Source organism: Aphis gossypii, chromosome 1 (assembly GCF_020184175.1).
Source record: "Aphis gossypii isolate Hap1 chromosome 1, ASM2018417v2, whole genome shotgun sequence".
In the NCBI taxonomy this organism is placed as follows: domain Eukaryota; kingdom Metazoa; phylum Arthropoda; class Insecta; order Hemiptera; family Aphididae; genus Aphis; species Aphis gossypii.
The window spans coordinates 31,322,406-31,349,018 of record NC_065530.1 but is presented as its reverse complement, the minus strand read 5'-3'; the positions used below and the strand labels follow the sequence as shown (position 1 = coordinate 31,349,018).

At 26.1% G+C, this 26,613-nt stretch overlaps 4 protein-coding genes and 1 long non-coding RNA gene across 9 annotated transcripts in view; 3 read left to right on the top strand and 2 right to left on the bottom strand.

Moving 5' to 3' along the window:
• Positions 1–26,613, top strand: part of LOC114128810 (ribosomal protein S6 kinase beta-2-like) — an 89,395-nt gene that overhangs the window by 9,558 nt on the left and 53,224 nt on the right. The window lies entirely within an intron of this gene.
• LOC126549338 (uncharacterized) lies at positions 883–2,991 on the bottom strand. 2 transcript variants are annotated; one of them, XR_007603482.1, is made up of 6 exons: positions 2,515–2,991; positions 2,111–2,287; positions 1,921–2,037; positions 1,422–1,473; positions 1,191–1,347; positions 883–1,112 (listed from the first exon to the last, which is right to left on the bottom strand). XR_007603482.1 is itself a non-coding variant. In XM_050198179.1 (4 exons), the coding sequence occupies exons 1-4, from the start codon at positions 2,655–2,657 to the stop codon at positions 1,461–1,463; spliced, it is 450 nt and encodes a 149-aa protein (XP_050054136.1). In that variant the 5' UTR covers positions 2,658–2,991; the 3' UTR covers positions 1,421–1,460. The 2 variants fall into 2 exon arrangements, 1 of the variants encoding a protein (XP_050054136.1); XM_050198179.1 differs by lacking the exons at positions 883–1,112; positions 1,191–1,347 and having other exon boundaries at positions 1,421–1,473.
• LOC126549337 (scoloptoxin SSD14-like) lies at positions 7,447–13,930 on the top strand. 3 transcript variants are annotated; one of them, XR_007603481.1, is made up of 12 exons: positions 7,447–7,565; positions 8,082–8,285; positions 8,752–8,972; positions 9,206–9,401; positions 9,809–10,009; positions 10,247–10,475; positions 10,567–10,757; positions 10,857–11,097; positions 12,303–12,416; positions 12,503–12,733; positions 13,156–13,465; positions 13,552–13,930. XR_007603481.1 is itself a non-coding variant. In XM_050198177.1 (10 exons), exons 1-10 carry the CDS (start codon positions 7,552–7,554, stop codon positions 12,653–12,655), a joined length of 1,764 nt encoding a protein of 587 aa, XP_050054134.1. In that variant the 5' UTR covers positions 7,447–7,551; the 3' UTR covers positions 12,656–13,061. The 3 variants fall into 3 exon arrangements, 1 of the variants encoding a protein (XP_050054134.1); XR_007603480.1 differs by having other exon boundaries at positions 13,156–13,930; XM_050198177.1 differs by lacking the exons at positions 13,156–13,465; positions 13,552–13,930 and having other exon boundaries at positions 12,503–13,061.
• LOC114128399 (scoloptoxin SSD14-like) lies at positions 15,099–25,150 on the top strand. The gene is made up of 10 exons (XM_050198173.1): positions 15,099–15,365; positions 20,684–20,911; positions 21,442–21,662; positions 22,548–22,743; positions 22,923–23,123; positions 23,348–23,576; positions 23,653–23,843; positions 23,933–24,173; positions 24,649–24,762; positions 24,849–25,150. The coding sequence occupies exons 1-10, from the start codon at positions 15,271–15,273 to the stop codon at positions 25,008–25,010; spliced, it is 1,878 nt and encodes a 625-aa protein (XP_050054130.1). The 5' UTR covers positions 15,099–15,270; the 3' UTR covers positions 25,011–25,150.
• LOC126549340 (uncharacterized) lies at positions 19,101–20,624 on the bottom strand. Its single transcript, XR_007603483.1, has 3 exons — positions 20,428–20,624; positions 20,160–20,272; positions 19,101–19,262 (listed from the first exon to the last, which is right to left on the bottom strand). It is a non-coding gene; the product is annotated as an uncharacterized LOC126549340 (long non-coding RNA).

The following is a 26,613-nucleotide window of genomic DNA, read 5'->3' as shown; positions in this document are numbered from 1 at the left end:
TTTAGTTACGTTAGTTAGTTAATTTATCCATTTAGTTTGATATTACTTAAGAGTTTACATTTATACAATTAACCAATTTATTTATTTTTAAATAAGTATTAAATATTTTTTTTTAAGACACGTTACTGAAGTAGGTACTTATAAATCTAATATATTTATTATATTTCGCTACTCAGACAGTGAGATACGGGTAAAATGGAGATAAGCTGATGGTTATAATGATATAAAAATTAATATTGTGTTTTGTAGGAAAAACAAAACAAGAGGAAATTTTTTTTTTTTTTTTTAGCATAAAGATAAATTTAACTATTAACTCATTATTAATTTTGTTATTCAATAATAATAATGATAATAAAACAATCTATAAAATAAATTATAAACAAAAAAAGAGTGAGAGAGTTACCTACCTACTCACAAATTTTTTTTAAAATAGTTTTTAACAGTTCTGCTTTGAAGTAAAGGGCACCAACATAAGTGGTAACCCGTAACCAATAAGCAAATTAAGAAATGTTTTAGTTATTTAAAAACTTTAAAGACAATTAAACTGACAAGCTTTTTATATGTCAATACCTAGTATAATTTGCTTCATAAAAAACTGCATCCTACCCTAGAAATATTTAAATAAAAAGTTACACATGTTTATTATATGTACCTAATTTATTGAAGTACAACTTACCTACTTTATTTGTAGGTATAATATAAATGCATGACAAGCATTATTATGAAATATTTATTTAACTATATATTAGTGTATATTAAATGAGTAAATATAAAACAAACATTTACTTCTTTAACTTTAAATATTAAACTAAAATAACTGTACAACATTTTTGATGTATTTATATGACATTAATGGGTACTACTAATTTAGTAGTAGTCAGTAGGATACTAAATAGTAGGAGAACACTGTAGGTAATTGGATTTTATTATTATATGATTATTATTTATTAGGTATGTAATTAACAGATGATGTTTGAGTTTACAAATTTTTTACAAGGCAGAAAACTCAAAAGTTGTTCTTACAACGGTTGGAGAGAATAATATTTTTAATATTGTAGTAACTGTATTTTTTTATGAAAACACCCCACTAGTTAGGTAATCATGCTATAAATCTGAAAATAAAAACAACAATTAATGTAAATCCCACAGTTAACTATTATAAATTAATAACTACAGTAATTAATAATTACGGTTATTAGTTTATCCTTTTTGATCATAATACTTGGATAGTTTTTTTAATGCACTTCGGCATTTATTTAAATCGTAAGAATTCATTTCCGCGCATTCTATAAAACTTTTTATTTCGTCCTCACATGGTGGCTTAATGTATTTTGATACCACTTTTTCCTAATAATAAATAAATTATCATTATAAATAAATAATAATATATTATTTATAAATTTTTAAATTATTGTACATACTGTATCAGTTTCTGTCCTGTATCAGTTTCCATAATTTTTTTAATATGATTGCCTAAAATATTAATAACATTGTTATTAACACGAAAAAATAATTTTTTATAATAAAAATAGTCGTTTATTTATTATTAATAGCACATGGTCCTCACATGGTGGCTTTTTCCTAATAATAAATAAATAATCATTTAAAAAAAATTAATATATAAATGTATAATAGATAAAAATATTTTGATCATATATTGTTTATTTAATATAAATTATATAATATTTTTCAAAATGACACTCTAGAAATGAAAAAACTTTTGGCACGTAGTGTTCAAAAAGTTTGCCATCCTTGGTGTATATATTTATATTAATAATTAATATATTAAAATTTTGAATTGAAAATTCTTGTTTAAAAAAGTATTATTTTTTATATAACGATGCAATAATTTTAGCATATTTTCAAAATTTATAATGCTGGTTTAATGAATTTTTAAAAGAAACTAATAATATCACTTACATTTTAATCTGTTCATTTTTAATAGGTGTAGTACATAATTTACGTTTATCTGAATGGAAGCCATTACTCGAGGTTTCATTTTGATTTGGTTTGAATCTATTAGGGAATCTACGATCCCTATAAAAACATAATAATATGTCAAATTTAAAACTTCAAAATTGATGTATTTCTAAGGTATAAAAATATGTACCTTTTATTAGTCACGAAGTACGTGCATAACAGTGTAACATTATTATTTCTGGTTAGGCAATAGTGGCTGTAGTCGCGTCCATACAACACTTTGACCATTTTACCGGCGCGAGATGAATAATTCGGCTTGTTTACGAAATTGGTCTGATTGTTGATAGACGATTGAGCAGGTTGAGGACTATATTGGAATTAACAAACAGATTTCTTAACTTTTATTACAAGCAATATAAGTTTTAAAAAAATACTGCAATTCGTCAGTAGTGTCATTGAAATGTGCATTATGTTATGTTTTTCTCTAGAGAGTCTAAGTTGTTTAATTATCTTACAAAACATTAACGTGAATTTTAATATAAAATATTATTGAATAAAAAAAAGGACTAATTTTAGTTTTATTTTAAAAATTACCGATTAGAAATTCGATCCTTCGTCGCAGACTTTACGGCGTCTGCCAGGCCGTCCAATTTAACGGGTTGGCTCCCGTCCACCAATTGGCCAGTTGGTTGTCCTGGTTGCTTTTTAGTTTCCATATAGTTCCCACGAGTGGGCATGAAGGGGTGGTCACCCCGTGGCAGAGCAGCGTACCACGGGGAAGGCTGTGTACTGCAGAGGGCGCCAGGTATCTGCAGGATCCTCGTTGACACGTAACTACCTCCGTGCCAAGTGACCCCCTTGACGAGTTGGGAGTTGAGGGGTTTTTTTTCAGGGTTTTCCTTCCCTTAGGGCATTTGCTCATCGCGAGTAGGTTGCCTCCGACCTGCCACCTCCAGCCAGCCAAGGCCAGAGGAAGCTCCGATACCAACCACTTAAGGTCAGTACCGAGGTGGGACCGCTTGGTAAGACCTAATTAAAGGCCCGCAAGCTCCTCCACCACGACAAGGTGGGTCCCGTGGGAGGAGGATTACAAGATTAAAGAATATTTAATAATAAGACAAACTAAATTACTGTACAATTGTGCAATTTATATGCATGATTATTTATCATTATTAAATTCAACATAATTAATAAAAAATAACCATGATAATAGCCATTATACATTATATCTTGTAACATCAGCCATAATAAATAGTGTTATTAAACATACAAAAAATATTAAATATATATAGTATTTATCTATGAATATAATATTAAAAATATTAAATACTAAAACTTTCCAGTACCCAAGAATATATTATTTTTACGAAATTAATGTCATTTTAGACTAATATATAATATATAAGTATTAAGTACTCAATTTCAAAGTAAAGCTATTCAAACTATTTTATTTAAAACGAACAATTGGTTATGTAAATAAGTGAAATTATCACTTCTGACAGCAAATAAAATAAAATAGTATTTACTGTAGATAGTTTTTTTAAGACTAATACATAACTAATTGTAAAATTATAATTGATATTCTTAAAAATGTAGTTCCCTTCATTAAAACTTATCATTCTAGAACAAATTAAGGAACCAGATATGCCTCGAGACCCATTTCACTTATTTTATGTGTTCGATAGTCAGATGAAAAAATTATGATATTAAATTTTAAATTTGATTTAAATATTAAAAGCTAATAGTTAAAAAATCTTTGTCGACATTTTATTGTTTTACCTAAATGTTATGTAAGCCAATGAATGTGTTCGTAGGTTTTTTCAATAAAATCAATTTACCTGTACATCATGCATTTGATTCTGGTATCGACCTGCAAAGTTCCCATATCTATTCAATGGATATTAAATAGAATTTGAACTTTAATATTGAGAATTTCTGATCATTCAAATCTAAACAGTAATAACAATACTGACTGATACAAAAGTTTAGAATACATTAATAAGTAGGTGGCCGTTGTTATGCACGCATGATATAATAATAATAATAATAACCCGACAACCGCTCATTCAGCCAATAAATATTGCCAAACACAATTTTAACTGTTAGGCCAGAACATTAAATTCATGTTATTATAAATATATATATTTTGTCACATCCGTGGGGGCTTAACATTTTTTTCTTATCAATTAGCATAAACAGACGTTTTTAGCCATTTATTGTACATTATTCTAGCTGAGATACCAAGTATATGTAGATAATAGAAACTTTAAAAATATATATATATTGAATAGCTTCTGTATTAATGATTCTGAACGAAGTGATGAATTTATTGATTTTACAATGATGTAGTTGTGGGTTTTTTTTTGTGTCAGCATACAAAAACGCTGTCTGTATCAATGCTTCAATTTTAAACGTCGGGGATAGTTTCCGATATCATAGTGCATAGAATAATATCCTTGCTGCATTATACAGGTTAAAAGAAAGAATTTTCCAACAGTTTCAAAAAATAATCGACTTTTTATATGATTGTAACTAAAAACGAATCACAGTAAATAATATAAATTTTCACCAAATGTTTATATTAGTGTTGTCTGTATAAATTAAAATATTTTGGCTTTTTTTCGATTTTTCTGAGTATTTTTTTTTTTTTTGAAATGTCGATAAAAAAATGTTGGTTGCCCAAAAAGGACCAATTTCATGTTTTTCGAAAAAAGTTTTGTAATTTCTATTAAGAATATTATTACCTTTTATTAGTCACGAAATACATGCACAACAGAGTTACATTGTTATTTTTGGTTAGGCAGTAGTGGCTGTAATCGCGTCCAAATAGTTAGGTACTTACTATTATCAGGGTGTACTTGTAATGCCTGTTCACTTTTCTGATCCGTTTGCAAAGACTTCTCCAAACATTTTCTATGATAGGTTTTTTTACACTGAACAAACTTATAAACTGATTTGAAGAGTTTAAAATTGTTGCATGCGAATCATGCATTTTTTGAAAAATGTGGAAAAAAAAGTGACTTGACAAAATTATGATTTTCGAAATGCATATTAATCGCCATATTAAAAATACAGATACAATACAACACTTTTCTTATGTAATTTTGAATACAAACTGTTTTATTATTAATATATATTTATTGAAACCCTGAATAACACGAATTGCTAATGGTTTCATTCATGTAAAGTTGTAAAGTAACTATTATTTTTTTTTTTATATCAGCCAGATAATATTTAATTTATCTAATTTTATATATTAATATATAAAAAAAAAAAGCGGGCAAGTGAGTACCGCTCTGCTGTACATTAGGTGCCGTATGGATCATTATTATATATTATAGGAGTGTTAAATTTGAATCCAATGATAGTTATCATTGTATACGAAAAACGATTCTGAACGAAGATGATTTGTCAGCCTAGGATATAATTTCTAGTGGTTGGTGAAAAAGGTGGTTTATGTTTTAATTGCCTGAATACAACAAAATTTAAGTTCTTTTATAATAATTGTAAGCTAAACTTATGAAAAACCTTGTATTAAATTTTCAACTCTTAGCTACTTATACAACAATTTTTATGAAATATACCTACAAAATAATTTGCAAATATTCATGGTTTTGACGAATTTTTGTCAACATTTGAACTTCAAATGCTAATAAAAAAAAAATTGTGCCTATGTATTCTTATAATTTTTTAATCACTATAATAATAACTTATGAGGAACTTTGCATTAAATTTTCAAGTATTTTGATAGGGTCAAAAAGATTTTATCGACACATAAAAAAACAATTTTCAGAAAAATTGAAAATTTCAGTTGTCTATAAATAGCTCAAAAAAAGTCAAAATATTTTGAAAATTAAATCACGTAAAGAAAACGCGAATCTTAATAACTGGTAAAATTTTCAAGTATCTACGACTTATACTTTTTGAATAATAACAAATATCAAAAATCGTTTGAGGCTAAACCGTTATTTAACGCGGTTTTGTAAAAATTTAAATTTCAAGCACTCATAAAAATTTTTTGTCTGAATCCGGTAGAGTTTTTTTTACAGATATTTGAAGAAAAATTTATGGAAAACCTTGTACCAAATTTTCAAAACTTAGTTATAAAAGAAAAAAATTTTATGATTTTTCAACTTCAAAATTACTTGCAAATTTTCGCGTTTTCGACAGATTTCGTAAAAATTGGAACTATAAACGCTTATAAAAAAAAATCGTGTTTAACGATTTTTAATTTTTTTTAGCTCCAATAAAAAAAACTCATAAGGAACCTTGTATTAAATTTTCAAAACTTTTTGGTCATCCAAAAATTTTTTATCGACACTTTAAAAAAAATTTCTCAAAAAAATCGAAAATTTCAGTGGTCTATAAATAACTCATAAAAAGTCAAAATTTTTTGAAAATTTAACTATATACGGATACCACTGACATTAACATTTGGTGAAAATTTCAAGTATTTTCAGTGATTAGTTTTTGAATTACAACCATAAAAAAAAATCGATTTGGTCGAAAACTGGTTTTGCGTAAAAATTGCCGTTTTTCCGTCATTTTTTTTTTGTTTTTCTCGATTTTTTTGAAAACTGTTGGAAAATGTTAACTTTTTACCTCTATAATGCACCAAGGATATTCACTTTTACATCGGAAACCACCCCCATAGTTTGAAATTGGAGCATTATTTCGACTAGTTATGCTGTACACAGACACAAAAACAAAAAAACACACACCATTGTAAAATCAATACATTCATCACTTCGTTCAGAATCGTTTTTCGTATACAATGATAACTATCATTGGATTCAAATTTAACACTCCTATAATATATAATAATGATCCATACGGCACCTAATGTACAGCAGAGCGGTACTCACTTGCCCGCTTTTTTTTTTTTGTTTTATATTATTGTTGTTGTAAGTTGAGGCTTACTGGAATTTCATGTATTTGATTTTTTTTTTATTTACAATCGAATAAAAATAATAATAATTATACAATAAAAAAATATTATTATATTCAAGTATAAATAAATAATCAACATTAATATAAATATTAAACTTGTTAAATGTGGAATAAATCTAGACGTCTTGAAAATCGTCTTGAAAAGTCATTAAAAATAAAAATTTTACGTTTCATTTGAAAAATATGTGTGACGTTCACGTGTTGTTTACTGAATATGAACGTGCATTCATAAACTACGTTCTTTCAAAACACTGCTTTTTATGTATGCTACGATTAAGTGTGAGATTATTACAAATGCAGTACTAATCTTCATTATCTATACCATTTTAAGTTATAATACCTATCATATAATATAAGCATAAGCGAATGTAAGTTTTATGTTACATACGTGAATAATTAAATTTGAAGGATTACAAATATCAAATCATATTCATATTTGAGTATATAAAAATTTAAAATCTTATTGGTTTGTTATAAAATAATAACTATAATTATAAAAAAAAAATAATAATAATAACATAATTCAGTTATATTTGATTACGCCCATGCTAATACATATAAAGTATATAATACGAAGGTATAAATTGATTCGATGAATAGTCACAATAATGCATTTAAGAACAGTCATTAGTTTTTAGCTTTTTGAAAAATCTTGGAAGCCTTATATACTTTGTAGATGACATGGCTATTTTCAGGTACGTCTAGCTTAATATGTATGTATGTATTATCTAACTATCTCACCAGCTACTATTCTTTGGTATGTACCTACCATGCCTTTTTAAATGTATACGTTACATTATTATAATGAAAATATTATTTAAAAGTGTGAACGAATATCTTATTAAAATAATAATAATAATAATAATAGTATGATTTCTTACCAAAAAAATCGTTTTTTAAATTCAGCTATTGTTCGGAAAATAAATGTTAAAGTGATTGCTGTAAATTCAGTGTATATATTAGCCCAGTTCAATGGCTTATTTCTTTTAATAATAATAAAATGATTTTATGTTTAAAAAAAATTATTTTACTGGCACTAGAAACTGAAGTGATAAAGGCATAATATTGTTAAGTTCATTTTATTATCAAAGTCTGTGTCGAATTTCGTCATTAGACTTTTATTTGTATTTTGACGCTTGTTCCGAATAATTTCAATAATATAACCACAGTTTATAACTCACGTGGAACGTTAATATTATTTTTTTTTTCAGAATACAATTCAAACCTTTCATTATTGTAATAGGACTCTCCATAGTGATTGCTATAGTTTCACTTTTGGCTTTTATCTCAAAACGCAACGATGAAAATGAAATGCCCGATCCGCAATTCGAATTGGCCACGTCGAGTATGCCGATGGGCTTGTACAACAAAGCCGGAGTAGTGTCAAATGGTGGACCGTGCGCACAAATCGGAGTGTAATACGATTTATAAACATAACCAAACATGATTATTTATTAGCTCGGAATCGTTTTTCGTATACCTACCATTGGATTCCAATTTAACACTCCATTATATTATAATGATCCACACTACACCTAGTGTAGAACACCTACTTGATCATGTTTTTTTTTTTTACAACTGAAACAATTATCACCCATACTACATTTAATTATTTGATATTTTGATACTTTATAAAATTGATAAATATTAAAATGAGCAATTATATTCCAAATTATACATATATTTTTTACTGCATTATTTTGAACATTTAAAATTTAATATTAAATTGTCTACAGAATAATTTTAACAATTTCAGGTTTTAACTCAACAATAATATAATAAACCTTTTGAATATTTCAATTATAGAACTGTTTTCGCATAATATAATGACATATTATACTTTAAATTTATTTCCGTGTCTTATTTATTGTTTTGTAAAAGGGACGTGATGGCGAAAGGTGGAAATGCCGTTGATGCTGCTATAGCTACAATGATATGTGACGGTGCTTCATGCCCTCAATTCATGGGTTTGGGTGGAGGATTTGTTATGACTATATACAACGCTACGACTAAAAAAGTAATGTCAATCAATGCCCGTGAAATGGCACCAAAGGCGGCAACTGAATCCATGTTTGTAAAAGAACCTACACTTTCTGTATATGGTACATTTTTTATAAGCACGAATAAAAAGATTTTTTTATCTATATTAAAATACATATTATCAATCGACAATCGATGTGAAAATAAATATTACGCATATTCATTTTTATTCATTATTAAATTTAACTTTTTTTAAAAAAATAAACTAAAAACTATAATATTATTATATTAAATATATTTAAACATATTTTTATTTTAATAATTTTATGCATTTTTAAATTTAAAAAATATACAGGTGGTTTGGCGGTTGCAGTTCCGGGAGAAGTTAAAGGCTATATGACTGTCTATAATAGATTCGGTGGTAATGTTTCATGGGCATCACTATTTGAGCCAACTATAAAGTTATGTGAAGAAGGCATGCTGATTAGCGAACGTTTCGCAATAAGTTTAAAAAATAAAGAAGAATTGATCAAAAATGACACGATTCTTAGGTACAATAAAAGTCAAAATTATTTTTATGTATAGGTACAGCTTGAAAAATTTAATAACACAATTTATCAAACCATAAAACATGTATCGTTTTTTAGTCAACTGCTATAAGTTGCAAAACATTTGAATAATACTAAATTAACTTTCACGAAGAAAAATAAAATTAAGGGCATACAAATTAACAGATATTCATTATTAGCTAGAAATCTCATTAACATTTCCTTTTTATTGTTAAAATCCAAGGTTTCAGACATTGTATATCCTTCGATGAATTTTACATATTTGGCGATATATTTTATTAATTCTTCATTATAATTACTTACAAAAGCCATTCATTAATTTTTACTATTATACATTAAATACATACGTTATAAAATAAATAATTAAATATTTGCGGATTGTTTCCTAGAAAAACTTTTTTCGACGAAAAAACTGGACATGTAAAGACAATCGGAGAAATGTACACATTACCCAAGTTAGCAGAAACTATGAAAGTCATAGCAAAGGAAGGTGGTGATGCCTTATACAATGGTACGTTAGCTGATAAATTATTAGATGACTTAAAAAAAGTAAATGGGATAATGACAAGAGAAGATTTAGCCGCCTACGCGTGAGTATATTACCTCTTTATAACATACGTGCCTAATTAATTTCAAATTGTGGTTTTATTTTTAATAACTAAAACAGTTAGTATGTAATAGTTGTATATTATATTTTCAATTTGATTAATTAAGTAAATTTAATTGCAAAAAAAAAAAAAATGCTTTAATGCTATTCCAATATTAAACGAATAGATTCCATTTTTTTAATTTACGTAACAATTCACAGCGATTAAACGAAATTTCAGAGTCAAAGTCGAAAAATCTTTTTCTGTTAAATTAAAAAGTGGACATACAATACACACGGGGCCACCACCTGGTTCCGGTGTAATATTAGCTTACATACTGCGTGTGTTGGATGGTTTGTTACCAGCACCCAATGAAGGTTTGGACGCTCACCGAATTGTGGAAGCTTTCAAATTTGGTTACGGCGAGAGAACCCAATTAGGAGATGCTATGTTTGTAAACGTGTCTGCAGTATGTTTTATCGATAAAAAATATTTTCACCATGAGCGAAAAACGTTTAATTTTTAAAAATGTTAAAATACCTATCTTTTGTGTATCGTAGATTTACGATAAAGTCAAGTCGGATAGTTACATGGATAAAATACGTAGTCAAATATTCGATAATTTCACTTCGGCAGATCCTAAGTACTACGGAGCTAATTTTAGTATCCCAGAAAACCACGGAACTGGCAATTTGGCTGTGATCGATTCAATGGGAAACGTTGTCATAAGTACATGTACCATAAACACATAGTGAGCATCACTGATATTTTATGAGTTTCTCGACATTTGTAATTTTTGTATAAACATCCACGTGACCGTTTTAACGGATCAATTTCGCTTTTATTTAAGTTTTGGTTCCGGTTTCACCTCTCCCAGTACCGGTATTATTCTGAATAACGAAATGGACGATTTCTCGACTCCGGGAGGCGTCAACTCTTACGATTTTCCATCTTCGCCGGCCAATTACATTGAACCGTACAAACAGCCAATGTCTTCGATGTGTCCAAGTATATTCACGGACAAAAACGGAGATTTTGCTTTCGCTGTGGGAGCAGCGGGAGGGTCAAAAATCACTCTTGCGACCGCCTACGTAAGTTTATTTTACCTCGAGTTCTAATATTTATGTGTTTTTAAATGTCTTCGATAATACGAATACCTGTCGAGTCCATCTCAACTTTTTTCCTCCGATTCTCCACGCATGTTCTATTATTATGTTTATATTACAAGTATTTTTGATATATAAGAACATTAAACAACTATTAAACAGTTTTTTTTTTTCCTAAATTAAAACTACACATTCTCACTACTATCTATAATAATAAGCTAATACCTTTATTGTTTTATTGATACTTGATTTTATTTGTGTATAACTGTTAAACTATTTTTATCGTATAAGCTCTTATATTAAATTAAAAATATCCTTCTAAATTCATAATATAGACGTACTTATAAAAATCTCGAGCTTAATACTTTTATAGAGTGTGCTTTTGATACTACGAATGTCATCGGAATACTATTATGAAACGCTTATTATAATTTTAAAGTATTTTAAAATAAATTTATTTTAATTCAAATTGTTTTTCTACAGGCTTAAATATTACTTGTATAGATTTTTCGATATTGCAGCTTATCTCAAAATATAAGAATATTTATCCAGTGCTCGACTTGGCAAAATTAAAATCTGTAAACCAGAATCTGTAAACTTTAAAAAAAGAGCGTTCCCATCACTTTTTAAACATTAATGAGCCGTGGGGGCTACGCCCTCACACCTCCTATTCCCCCTCTTTAAACATATAAGCAATATTTATAAATTATCAACTACAAAAAAAAAATACTGTAAATAGTATATTGTATATTATATTTATACCTTATTAAATGTGACAACAAACTTAAAAGTAACTAAATAAAAAAACAATCCATTAACTGCTTATTTAAATAGTTCCATAAATTATCATAAATAAATAAATTGTCAAAACTATTATGTTATCACGTACATTTTGATAAAATTGCAGAATGATGCAGCGTACCAGCGTTCCGTACATTCCCCTTATAAATATAATTAGAGGTACTCTTAAATTTCTGAAAAATTCCTCCGTCCCCTTGCGTCCCCCCACAAATCAAGCACTGTATTTATCTAGTCTTATTAAACACGCATTCGTATTATGACTGAAAGTGTCAGAGTAATTTAACGAATGTGATAACCAAGTTAACTATGCAATTAAATACAAACCAATTTAATATTATTCTATTCTATATTATACTTAATGTAAAATATTAATTTGTTTTGATTTTAAGGTGTCTGCTTATAAATTATGGTACAATAAGACACTGAAAGAAGCTATAGACAAACCAAGAATTTTTCACCAACTTGTACCTATGCAAATTCAATATGAATACGGAATGACTAAAGTAATATTAGAATATAATAGTCTTACAAAATATTATCTAACTACTAATAACAATAATAATATTATTTATCTTGTTTTATCGTTCAGGATGTAATACAAACACTTAAAGATATTGGTCACCCAGTGACCCGATTGCCAAATAATAGATTTTCAGCATCAACAGCTATTGCTAAAACGATTTCTGGAATGATAGAAGTTATGCCAGATTATCGACGACCAGGAAATTGCTCTGGATACTAAAACCATTATAATAATTTTTAAAAATGTGTAAATTATTGTATAATATATCCTACCAAACACACTTCGTGTAATTAAAAGGTAAGTTAAAAAAAAAATTATTATTAATGATTAAATCTCTAAAATACGGGATATAATATGAGAACTAAGTAAAATGCTATTTTGTAATATTACAAATACCTACGACGATAAATAATAAGATCAATAATTGTAAAGTTTAATAGACCGAGTCAACATTTTTAAATTTCTTCATAAATTATTAATTACAAAAAGTGCTATAGTAGACAGTGGTTACTTATTTGTATTTATTTAAGTATATTTACACGTCCTGCCAAGTAGTTAAACAATATATTGAATAAGTATTTAACTTTACAATTAGTCTTTATTATCGTCGTAGATATTTTTAATACTATAAAATGGTTTTTTTACCTAATTTCCATATTATATTATCACATCATTTAAAAATGTAATCATTACTAAATTTAATTTTTTTTTAACTTAAGATATATAACATGGAGTTAGAACGAAGGGATTTTTGGTGTCATATCAGCTATTTTTTTTATAAAAAAAGTCATAATTTTATAATAATAATCCAGCTAGCATCGTTGGCAATCGTTGTACATTATACGTCGTCGTCATCGCCGAAATTAGGTAGTGCGGACTAATAAACGGCAGATCGGGAGACATATCATTTTACGATATTTCCGTAACGTACTCAAAATCAGTCTTAAAAGTATTTGATACTTATACGGCTTTATATGTTCAGCCGTTTGCCCTGTAGAACTGGCTGACGGATTAACAACAATTAAAACGGTATTTAAATATTAAAAATATATTTCCTGTTATAATACGTTGGTGATTAGTACGATATTATTATTATTATTTTTTTTTTTACTTAGTTTCACGCCACTACCCTCGCACTGAAATAATTTGAAAATTACAAAATATAACTATTATATATTATAATTACGTCTATTGTCTATGTTCTCTACTTATATACCATCCTGTAATATATTATATGACTTTTTTATCTATTGTCTATCTATTTTCGACCTTTGTTTATACTAATATGCTTTATGTTAGATAACCTATACACTCAAATTTTTTAATGCAGTGGTAAATTTAGTGCCATGACGATTGTTTTAAAGCAATAATTAATTTTGACACGTACATTTTTACATTGTAATAGTGTGATCTGATAAAAGTCATTTGTCAACCTCACCCAACCTTATAATAATATTATAATGTATTGAATATATTTTATATACCCTAAGATTAACATTTTAGACGGCGCTTTGTATAGGCAATTTAGATGCATATATATTTATAATATTATTATCATTATCACATAATATTATATTATACAATTGTATGTATTGATCTTGAAAATATTAAGAATTATAACATTTAAAATCAATACTTTTAAATGTTCGTGGTCAGGTTAGGTTAACCTAACCTTTCCCCCAACCAAAAAAAAAAAATTAATAATAAAATAATAATAAAGAGATATTTTGTTGGCTACGGCTTTGACGACATATATTATATACATAATATATTAATATATTGAATACTAATAGTTTTGATTTGAAATTTTTAAGTATTATTATAACTTATAAATTCAAAGTAAATTTGATCTAGTGATGCGTTTTAATGAAATATTTTATTTTAAATTTACATTTGTAATTTAAACAGTATAATATTCGAAGTACGTATTTTAAGAAAATTAGGAAAAAATCAACATACGGTTCTCAGTGTCCAATAGTGTATTTTCAAAATTTTTCTTTTTATATGTAGTTACTCAAGTTGTTAAAATTAATATAACTAAAATCAACATTTTTACAATCTCAATTTCAAAAATATTTTTAGAGTAAAAAAGTTTTTCCAGACCTCTCTCTTAATACTTAAAATAGTTTTATAATTTTAGTTCAACAAAAACCGAATAAAAAAATATTGATTCATAATATTATACATATAGTCATAAAATCTCAAAAAAGTTTGAAATGCTGTATGTTAATTAAAAAATTATTAAAAAAAAAAAAAATTAAGCATGTTTAATGTTTATAAGTTATAAATTTTATAAATTATAACATTTGAACAAACCAAATAATTAAATATTTAAATTTTATCATCATAAGCCCTAACAATAATTTTCGGTTACTTGCACAATTCTTTTAATGTTAATGCATGATTTAATTGTATAATATACCTATTAGAAATTCATATTATTTTCATGTTTGAAAATCAATTTAATGGGCAGTATGGTTATTGGTTATCACTTATCAGGTACGTACGATTATTGAGAGTATTAATTAGCACCATTATAGTTATGTTATACATTTGCTTATTACACTACTATATATATAACATGGCAGTGGATTTTTATCTATATAAAAAAAAAAAAAAAATACAATACAATCGACTTGTAACAAAAAATGTAATTACTATACCTACTAATGGCTGCATTTACTATTACGACTACTACTGTAATACTTTGTTAAGTGATTCTGAACCATATCGATCGTTCGGTTTTGGTTGTACATTTTGTTTGATTTACATGGTATTATTAAAAATTAGTTTATTTTACACTCCGTAACTGTAATTATTTTCCATCCATCCAAATGGATGAAAATCATGATTCCGAAGCAAATATATCGGCTTTCGATGTAAATGACAAAACGCCGATTCTAGGATCTCCACTAAACAAAAATGCAAGGTGAGTTGACAGGAATTTTTTTTTGAACCTCCTGATTTGCAATGAGCTTAAATAATTTTTTTAAATAGTTATCATTGAATTTATGATCAAATAAATGTTCGATAGTTTTCGTCTAATTGTCTGACGTGCAAATAAATAATAATATTTTTGAAATACAACAAATTTTCATTTATTTCAAATGACTAGCTGCATTAATCAGTGTTATCAGATGATAATACAGAGATGAGCCTCTTCTACCTGTGCTGGATTATTTTTATACCTATGCAACCAATAAACGAACTATTGTGGTTATAGTTTTAATGTTAATTATAGCTGGTATACTACCCTAAGAATTCCGGTTCAATCTATTACCCATTTTTTTCTATAAACCGTCAAAATCGATAAAGTATCTTTTGAATCCATAAGCCTCAGACTTACGCTATTCAATTGGTATGTAATATCTGTTATCTGTAGCTTAAATTCTAATAATCTTAAAACCCGTCTCGATTCACAAAAAAAATTAAGCACAATTTGGTGCCAATCAATCAATTAATAACTATATATTTGCATATTATTAGACACCATTTATAATATTATATTTACCCGATTAATAATATTTGTATTAGCAAACTACCTATTATTTTTTATAATTGATCTATCTATCGTTCCCATTTTACTTCTATTGAAATATTCTCAATTGTTTACAGTAAAATTCGGTCGAAGATACCTATTTATTTTAATTGGTATATAAACCTCAACCATACACTTTACTTCTTATATTATGTAATTAATAGCTGTAACTCAAATAATTTGAATTTATATAATATAGCTATATTCACCGAAATATAAAAAAAAAATAATTACAATAAAAAAAATGATATACAATCGTAATAACTATTTTATTATCTTTAACTAATGAAAAATTCTGATATAAGTATAAAAAATAAATATATTCGTTTTACATGAGCTAAAACAAAATTCACGTGAGAGCAACCCTATATGGGTTGAAAAATTAAGTTACGAACCTTCCCCGAGTCTCAAAAAATGAAAGTATAAATTATTCATTTTTAATACACCACTATATTTTTCCAAGTTAATAGAAGCATATGTTCAACAGTCGTTCACTAGTAAACACTAAATAATCTGGTTTTAATTTTTTTTTTTTGTTCTAATATTGTTAACTACGTTAACATGTATATTATCCCTTCCGACTCATATATTTAATTATCATAAGTAAATTTCTTCGGGCATCAACCACAATTTCACTTATCTGTGCTATATGTTTCATGCATTTTCATTTATTCGTATATTTATATCTTAGTACCGTCGATCTTCTAAGCTGTTCGATGCTTACCTACGTTATTTATTTCTTACTTCTACTAAATTTATAAAAATAAATCTAGTGTTGTGTAAATAACACCATGTATCTTTCTATCATCCTTAGAACGTATTTAGTTAACACCTACCGTTGTTATAATTTAACTTGTTGGCTTACATTCAAAAGTCTAAATAAAAACCAAAACTATAAATTACTTAGTATAGTTTTGTGAAAGGTTGATATTTTATAAATATTTTAGTAAACTCATTTTTTTTATTTTACTATTATGAATAACACTTAAGCAACATTAGGTTATTATATTACAGTTTAGTTTTGCTAAACTTATTTTACTTGTTTTAAAATTAAAATCAAATTATAAAAATAAATTTACTACTATCGATTATATTAACTATCGACGTAATTGAGTATTAATAATAATAATACTACTACTAATAATAATACTATTAGTATAAATACTAATAAATGGGTCATTTTTAAACATTCAATTAATTTATAACGTAAAATATATTTTTCGACGTATAATACATTAAATACTAATGGACTTGGGGCAAATTGTAAACCAATTTACGTTTAAAAAATATTAATGCACGTGATATAAACTAAATATTATAATACAAAATACACGTGGCTTATTTAAGATACATTTAAATGTATTATCAGTTATGTGTCTGATAAATCTGATTTAGCACAAATTTAATTACAAACATACCTACTCAAATTGTAAAGTCAACTATTATAGTATACGTAGTGAGCCAAATATTGATAACTCTATTAAATAATTTGTTTTAATGATCCATTTTATTTATTGTGTGCATTTAGAATATTATATTAGCTGTCTACATAATTTCTCATATTGTTAATTATATTTTTACGATTTTAAAATTACTTACACTTATCGAGGAATTATAATATTCAATATCAAATTTTAACTTGTTATAACCATGAAATCACCGGTATTCTTTAAATGGATTATCTAAAAATAAATAAATTAAATACTAACTTATATTATATAACTTATTTATACACTCCATTACAAACTATTAAATAAATAGTAGCTATTTTAGTTCCTTGATATACATTTTGTAGTTTGATACGGTTTTACGAGGGCCATAATACGTATAAGTACAAAGTACAATTATTGTTATCAATTAGCAATATTAATACTCTAAAATAAATTATATCTATATTATATTGATATCATATAATTATGAATGCTAGTTATTCATTTCCTATATAATATACTTTTATAATTTAGCTGTGTTTTTGTGAATGGAAGTCATATTTACATATTTTATTGATTCTAAATTTTTAAAATAATTCAAATTATATTTTATTATTTTTATATCATTAAAAAGATGCTTATTTTAAATCCAAAACAGATATTAAAATTAATTTTATTGGTTTTCTGTATTATTTATAGATATGTCTAGCTTAAGCAAACAATTATTTGGCTATAAAACGTAGATACTTTTCATATCGCTATTAATTTATTTATTTAAATGTATCTTAATGCATTCTGGAATCAATAGTTTCGAACTAAACAGTAATAACTAATAGTAATATTACACATTTTTTTTTTTAAATTAAAAAATGTATTTTATAGTGATTAATATCATGTTCCATACTATTAATTATTGAGTAAAATAATTAGAGTTAGTTATTATAAAATTGGTTTAAACTAATAATTCATTCCTATAGAAAATATGGTTACAAAGTTCAACTTAAAAGGACATTGTACTTGAATCTTAAATTGACAATTTTAAAACGCACATTACTTGCTTCAAAATTAAAATATCATTAAAATCCTTTGAGGCACTCAAAATGATATTTTATAACTAGTCAATGGTGTATTAAAATTGACTAAGTAAAATGGATTTTCTACACGTAAAATTTACTCTATTGTGCATTAGTAAGACGGAGTCAATTATTGTTAACACATATGGATACGACATTCTCTTATTAGATAATTTAAGTACAAAAATGATTTGTACATTGATAATCAAAATAATTATGAAATTATTTATACTATATATATTTCCATCCACTTATAAATTTATATCACCAGATTGATAAATATTTGAACTGAAAATAATAACTTTTTTACGTTTCATGCGTTATGTCGTTATTTAGTTTTTATTCACTAGGTACTTACTCTAGACTTTTATTTGTTATAAATGATAATCATTTAATTATTATTTGTTGTTATATGTGCATTATACACTTATATAATATAATGTGTTTTAAATGTAATTTGATCTTCTTACGTTATAATATTAAATTTTCTTTTTCATATTGTACTCTATAACTACGTCTTAATTTTATATAAAAATTATTACTAAAATAAGACTTAAAAATAAATTAAATGTCTATCTCAAGTTAATGATAGCGCATACCTACCTACTTAAATAATCAATAAATAAGAAAGAGCTTTTTAATTTTAAATTCATATCATAACTTTTTAAATTCGCCACATGATATCAAATTTTATTTCTTCAATGTTAATTAGCTCTATCACTTAGTTTCTTCTGATAAATCTGTGATTGACCCGATTACTTGTTGATTACTTATCCATTTGGCACCTATGGAATTCAAAAAAAAAACCATATCAAGTTTTATTTACACTTCACGCATAATCGATTATTTTTTAACTAGACTAATTGGACTTGAAATTAGAATTATGTACAATATTCACGAAACATAACTATTTTATCGTTATTTAGAATCATTAATTTTTAATTATTTAAATAAATGATTATTGGACTTTGTTTTTAAACAATGTTTCCCCAAATTGCCCACTATTAGTTGTTTGAAAAATATTTTAAAATACACAATTAACTTGTGTTCCGTTTATATTTTATATTGAACTTAGGCTTAATGGTAAATACTACAAACGCATTACGTATAATACAACTGTAAGTACAATTATAGGAACATGTAACTTAGCAAGAATGCTCGAGAATAAAGAAAAATTCATGATAATCAATTACTATTTATTAAGCATTACGATGTGTAAATAATGAAAAATTTAAGATGTATATAAATTACTATTTAGTAAACATGGGATGAAAAAAAAATTCTGTAGTTAATAATTGAATTTAAATGTACCATCCACGTGGTGCTTATAACAATTCGCAGGAGTATTACCACCGAATAATAATTACTATTCTCATACAGTGGTTCAAAACGTTGTAGTTATTGTCTATCCTAAAAATAAACACGACATTTGTGAGTATAGAGCTTATACTAAGTAGAAATAATAAGATTAGTGGTTGTAACTTTGTAAGTGATCAACTAAATTCAACATAACTAATTAAATAATGTATTAATATTTGACCGATCTATATTTAATTGGTTGATACTGATTAATATTTATTTCGATATGGATAATGTCACTCTAATACAGTACATACTAATTTAAAACAACTTTATCTTAAAATTATAAAGTACCTATTACTAAAAGAAAAATTATTCCTTACCAAAAATATAGGTTGTATTTTTTTCCACGAGGAACGATATTTTTCCCATGACTCACTGGATATTCTCTGGAATATTACCGTTTTCCAGGAATTTCCTTAACTTTTAACAACAGCTAAAAACGGATTTATAATACTCATCACTAATAATTTTTTTTTTTTTTATATTAATCAATTTTAATATTTAGATTAGATAAGATATTTTAATAAACGTATTCTGGACTATTATCAATTAATAGTTTTTCTATAATCACAAAATATCTAGAATTACATGTCAAAATAATGCTTGGTCATCGGTGAACCTTTTTTAAAATTTAAATACAATCATAGTTCATAGCTATTAATAATAATTAATTAATTTTATTAATATTATTATAAGTGAGTTATTAATCTGTTAAGATTATTCTTTATATTTAAAGCAAACTATAACTATAACTATTCTTTATTTGATCTCTGTTTTTTATTGAAAACTGCTATTAGAATTAGACTTAATAAATCATCCTAAAAATTGTATTGTTTATTTTCAGATTATTGTCAAGACGATGCCTCTATTTAATTCTAATTGGAGTGTTATTATTATTCGCTGTTATAGTGGCGGCCATAGTCATATTCTCACAATATTATGACACCAAAACTACACCCAGAAACTACATACCTGACCCAGAATTTCCGTTACCACCGTCAAGTATGCCAATGGGCTTATACCGAAAGGTCGGTGTCGTATCAAACGGCGGACCGTGTGCACAAATTGGAGTGTAATACAAATCAATATAATAACATTTAATTTTAAATACGTAATAATAATTTAATCAACTTCAGTATTTTGTTGATACAATCATTAAGAATATTATGCATACATTCAAAACCTATGCAATCTTTTTTTTATTTTTTTTATTAGGTAGTTCCGTGTATTATTTATATAAAAGTGTGTAGTATATTTATTTTCACAATAACCTAATATGCAGTAAAATATTCTAAATAGTAAACTGTTAATTTAACTGTTATTAGTGCAATGAATATATATACGAGTATGAGTATTAATAAATAATATATATTTATTCTATTTGTATATTTAACTTAACTTCAAATTATTAGAGAATTTCCGTATTTATAATATTCATAAAAATTGATGTAGGACATTATAGAATTTTAGAATCAAGTTGTCATTTGCAACATACGAGTATAATTTAAAATAATGATGAAGTTTTGTTTTGTTTTTTTAATATTTCAACTTTAAATTAATACATATTTGCATTATTATTTAATTTTTTCTTTTTTTTAACAGTGATGTGATATCAAATGGTGGAAATGCTATAGATGCCTCAATAGCTACAATTTTATGCGACGGTGTCTTATGTCCTCATCAAATGGGTGTTGGTGGAGGTTTTATAATGAGTTTTTACAATGCTACATCCAAAAAAATAATGTCAATTAATGCACGCGAAACAGCTCCAGCCGCAGCAACAACAAACATGTTTGTAAAAGATCCAAATAGTTCTATAAACGGTAAATATTACGAGTAAAAAACATATAAATGATCTCGTATGTGTTACCATATAGGTATTAGGTACAAATTAATAGGATTGAGGTCTTTGGTGTACTTAGCACCTCAATTTTTCATTGATATAGTGTATCTGATTATCATCTATAAGTCCATATCGTATGCTTATTTATTTGTTATACGACATTTGCAATTACGATGATGACAATATTATATAAAAATACGCATTTATTTCTGTATTAATATAGGCTCTAAATTGTATTGTTGTATAAAATATAGAAAAAAAATTATAATGTGAATTGCCTGATTTTTTTCTATGCAAATAATTAATTAAAATTGTCTCCATGATTATTATTTCCGATTTTAAAATTACGAGTAATAAACACGATTATTAATGGACAGTATTAAATTTATTAATTATCTACGTATATTGTTGGGTACTAGTCGTTAATTATTCATAGACATTCAATATTCATAATGATAATTAATTAATATTTATCTACTATTGAATCTAGCATGAATATCTCAATGTTTTCAGTTTTAAGTAGGTAATTATGTTCTAAATCCATAATTGACAGTTTTTTTTCTGAACATGCCTATATAATTCATTTAATATTCGACTTCAGTTTTTACTTCTTATTAGTGATGTTGTTTTCATAAAATAACTGACCTAATTTAAAAATATAAATTCAAACAAAAGTTTATTTATACATATATATACTTGAAAGATAAGATTTAAAAATGATCTTACTAAAATGTACATATATTACTTATAATACAAGGTCAACGAGCATAAACAACAAGTCTCAGGTATAAGTTTTGAAAATATTGATGCGCGTATAAAAATAAATGATTATAAATACTCTCATTTTTTATTTGAAACATTTCAGGAGGTTTGGCTGCTGGAGTTCTAGGAGCATTTAAGGGTTATTCGGAAATTTATAAATTGTACGGTGGCGGAGTTTCGTGGGAATCACTTTTCGAACCAACAATAAAGTTATGCGAAGAAGGCATAAAAATCAGTAAACATCTAGAAATAAGTTTAAAAGATGATGTAGAAATAATAAAAGCAGATCCTATGCTTAGGTATGATAATATATTATGAGAATATCCATCTATATTATAAATTAATATTTATGATAGATAGTTAAAAAAAAATAGATTTTTCTTATACAATTTTAAGCCAGTTCTTTTATGAATTAAATAAAGCATATTACAAAAAACTTAAAATTAATTTATATGTTTCATTCGTTATTTGTTTATAGAGAAACATTTTTTGATGAAAAAACCGGTCATTCTAAGAAAACGGGAGAATTCTACAAATTACCAAAATTAGCAGAAACATTAAGAATCGTAGCAAAAGAAGGAGTTGATGCCATTTATAATGGATCATTAACATCAAAAATAGTAGACGATTTAAAATCAGTAAATGGTATTATTACAAAAGAAGACTTAGCAAATTATAAGTGAGTATACATTTTTTCAATCGAATATGCTGTAAATGTTTAAAAATAATCAACATTAATTTGTAATAACGAATAAATATGGCTAAATAAATCAATTTTTATTTTCGATATAATTGTACCTAGGTATAATGATTTTATTTAAATTATCAATTATAATTTAATTACAAATCGTTCGTATAAAAAAATTAATAAAAACGAATATTACAATATTATTATGTTCACAGTGTTGAAATCGAAGAAGCGTTTTCCGTAAAATTAAAGAGCGGATATACAATACACGCAGGGCCACCTCCCGGTTCTGGCATAATATTAGCATTCATTCTCCGCATATTGGACGGCATTTTACCAGCACCCAATGCTGGCCTAGATGCACATCGGTTGGTGGAGGCGTTCAAATTTGGGTACGGCGAAAGAACCCATTTAGGAGATCATAAATTTATAAACGTGTCTCAAGTACGTTTTATTCAGCAGATACTCTAAACGTATATTACTATTAGTATAATGCATTTGAATAAATTGAATTTTTTAGATTTACGAAAAAGTGAAATCGGACAGTTATATAAAAAGTATACAAAGTAAAATGTCAGATAATTTCACGTCGCCAGACCCTAAATACTATGGAGCTGATTTTGATATGCCGGATGATCACGGAACCGCCAACTTGGCTGTAATTGATTCGATTGGAAACGTCGTCGTATGCACTAATACGATAAATACACAGTGAATACAGATTTCTAAATTTTTCAAAACTGATCATGCATAAATTACAATAATTATAATCGATACGTCGCATTTGTATTTGCTTTTAGTTTCGGCTGTGGTTTCATGTCTCCTAACACCGGTATTATTTTTAATAATCAAATGAATGATTTTTCAACACCGGGGCTCTCCAACCACTACGGAATTCCATCATCGCCGGCCAATTTCATAAAACCAGGCAAACGACCAATGTCTTCCATGTGCCCGACTATATTTACCGACAAAAATGGCGATTTTGTTCTCGCAGCAGGAGCAGCAGGAGGTTCAAAAATCACTCTTGCCACTTCATACGTAAGATTTTTTAATTCGTTGATATTTTGATTTTAAAATATTAATTGGTTATCGATTTATATTGTATTCGTGCTACTTAAAAGTAGTACAGAGTGATTGTTTTAACAGTAAAAACTCATAATCTCAATTCGTATGAAATTCAATAAAAATAAACAAAAATCACTTTAAATCAACTTTTTTTTATATATATAATATTTATTACTATACATTTTAATTTATTCCAAAATGATACAAAAAAAATTATCCTTAACGTCAATACTATGTTTTAAGATAATAATAATGTTTACTATTAAAAAAATTACTGAATATTTTATACGATATAAATGGTTTTTGAAGAATATAACATAGATTTATAATTACTATTATATAGTAATGACCTCAAATCTAGTTTATTAATTATTATAATTTAGTACAAATAAAAACAATAATAATTGTATTTACGCCGAAATAACAGACAAAAAATTTTTATTTCCAGGCATCCGCTTTAAAACTGTGGTACAATAAAACACTAAAAGAAGTAATAGATAAACCTAGAATATATCACCAACTTATGCCTATGCAAGTTCAATATGAATACGGAACGACTAAGGTGAATATATTAAACAAGATAGATAATATATTTCTTAAAATAATTTGCTAATCTCAAAGTCTTGTTTTCCTTTTCTTTTTTTTCAGGATGTTGTACAAAAACTTATAGACATAGGTCATCCAGTAATGAGACTGAAAGATAATGGTGGTTCAGGTGGTTCAGCAGCATCAGCTATTGCTAGGACTCCATCAGGAATGATCGAGGTTATGCCAGATTTCCGCCGAAAAGGAAATTCGTCTGGATATTAATGCGGTCATATTAATTTATTGTTCCAATCATGATGATGGGTGATCAAAATTATTTTTTAATTTGATATTTGATCAAAGTCATGTGAAATTTACAAAATATTACTAACTATTATAAATAAATCATATATGTTTAATGTTTATATATATTATATATAATTGAACTACTATTTATGACTGCAAATAATCAAAATAATTTATAACTATTATTCTTATTTTCATGAATAATAATAAAAATAATTATTTTCTTAATATGTTACGCGCTGTAGGTACCACAAGATTGAATATTTTAAGAAGAAATATATTATACGGACAATTTCAAATTTGTTTCACTATTATTTAAGTATATAATATACAAACATTAAAAATTGAAATACCTATAATGGTTGATTTGAATACTCAAATCAAAATATTTAATTCTTAAATCATAACCATATATATATATATATATATATATTAATAGTACGAGTAATGTGACAATATTTTTAAAAATTCTTAGTATGTATTAAAAGTGACTCGCCAATCATGTTCAACTTCATTTTTCCTTAAATTAATTTTTTTGAATTTTTAAAATAAACTTAAAGATTATATTTTCTAAGTATAACATCTGAGGACAATCTAGTCACCATAAACTTGTTTTTATTCTGATGAAAATCTACAATACATTGTAAAGCAGCTGACTTTTTAAAAAAATTCAGTATGTCAAAATCTGAATGATTAGTTTTTGAGTAATTTATTTTTGTTTACTAAGGATAAATGGGGTAATGATAATAAATTTCAAAGATACGAGGGCTATGACGATATGAAAAATAATACTTATTTATATGAAAATTTTATAATTTGTAAAAATTGTTTGAGGGTAATAATAAGTACCTACTAAATAAAACATATGATATACATCATTCTATATATCATTCGTTAATCTATTATAGTTAAAGACTTTTACTCTTAGTATATACTTTAACAAATTCTAAGTTAAAATACATGAACATTTAAAACAATAAATTGACTTCTACTTAAAAATATACAGTAAAGAAGATGGGTTCTCATTAGACAAATATAAATTTCTATTTCCACGGGAAAATTATTAAAAAGCTTGATAAAATCTGAATAGTTAAAAATACAATCTTTTAATACAATAAATATTTTAAAAGAAATTATTTGAATAAATTATCCATTAAAAATAACATAGAAATGAGCCTGTTTGATGAAGCCCTACATAATTTTGTCACTGTTTGTACGTCGATAATATACACTTAGTACGTATTCATAAGACGTATTTATTGTATGAAAATAATGAAATTTAATCAAAAGTCAACAAATATCAACCTAATTATATAATTGTACTGGTAAACAACTATAACCAAGAAATATTATTTATGCCCAACAACGATTGCGTCGACATAATTTTTAAGATTTCGTAAAATTTACACCCGAAGCAGTACCTACTGCAATAATATCTTTTATGTAAATCTAGAATCTAGATATTTCATCCGTGATTTATTATTACAACATAATAGTACATACTAATTACCAAGGTAGATATATTCACCTTGCTAATTACCAATGAATATCATACATAATTTATTACACTTTATACAATTAA

Excerpts from the sequence above, each read along its gene's own strand:
- LOC126549338 (XM_050198179.1), bottom strand. The coding sequence starts at position 2,657 with ATGCCCACTCGTGGGAACTATATGGAAACTAAAAAGCAACCAGGACAA. Across the intron at positions 2,288-2,514 it reads AAGGATCGAATTTCTAATCG|TCCTCAACCTGCTCAATCGT; the intron begins GTAATTTTTAAA and ends ATTCCAATATAG. Across the intron at positions 2,038-2,110 it reads TACTTCGTGACTAATAAAAG|GGATCGTAGATTCCCTAATA; the intron begins GTACATATTTTT and ends ATGTTTTTATAG.
- LOC126549337 (XM_050198177.1), top strand. Across the intron at positions 10,010-10,246 it reads GAAGATTTAGCCGCCTACGC|AGTCAAAGTCGAAAAATCTT; the intron begins GTGAGTATATTA and ends ACGAAATTTCAG. Across the intron at positions 10,476-10,566 it reads TGTTTGTAAACGTGTCTGCA|ATTTACGATAAAGTCAAGTC; the intron begins GTATGTTTTATC and ends TGTGTATCGTAG.
- LOC114128399 (XM_050198173.1), top strand. The coding sequence starts at position 15,271 with ATGGATGAAAATCATGATTCCGAAGCAAATATATCGGCTTTCGATGTA. Across the intron at positions 21,663-22,547 it reads TCCAAATAGTTCTATAAACG|GAGGTTTGGCTGCTGGAGTT; the intron begins GTAAATATTACG and ends GAAACATTTCAG. Across the intron at positions 23,844-23,932 it reads ACTAATACGATAAATACACA|TTTCGGCTGTGGTTTCATGT; the intron begins GTGAATACAGAT and ends ATTTGCTTTTAG.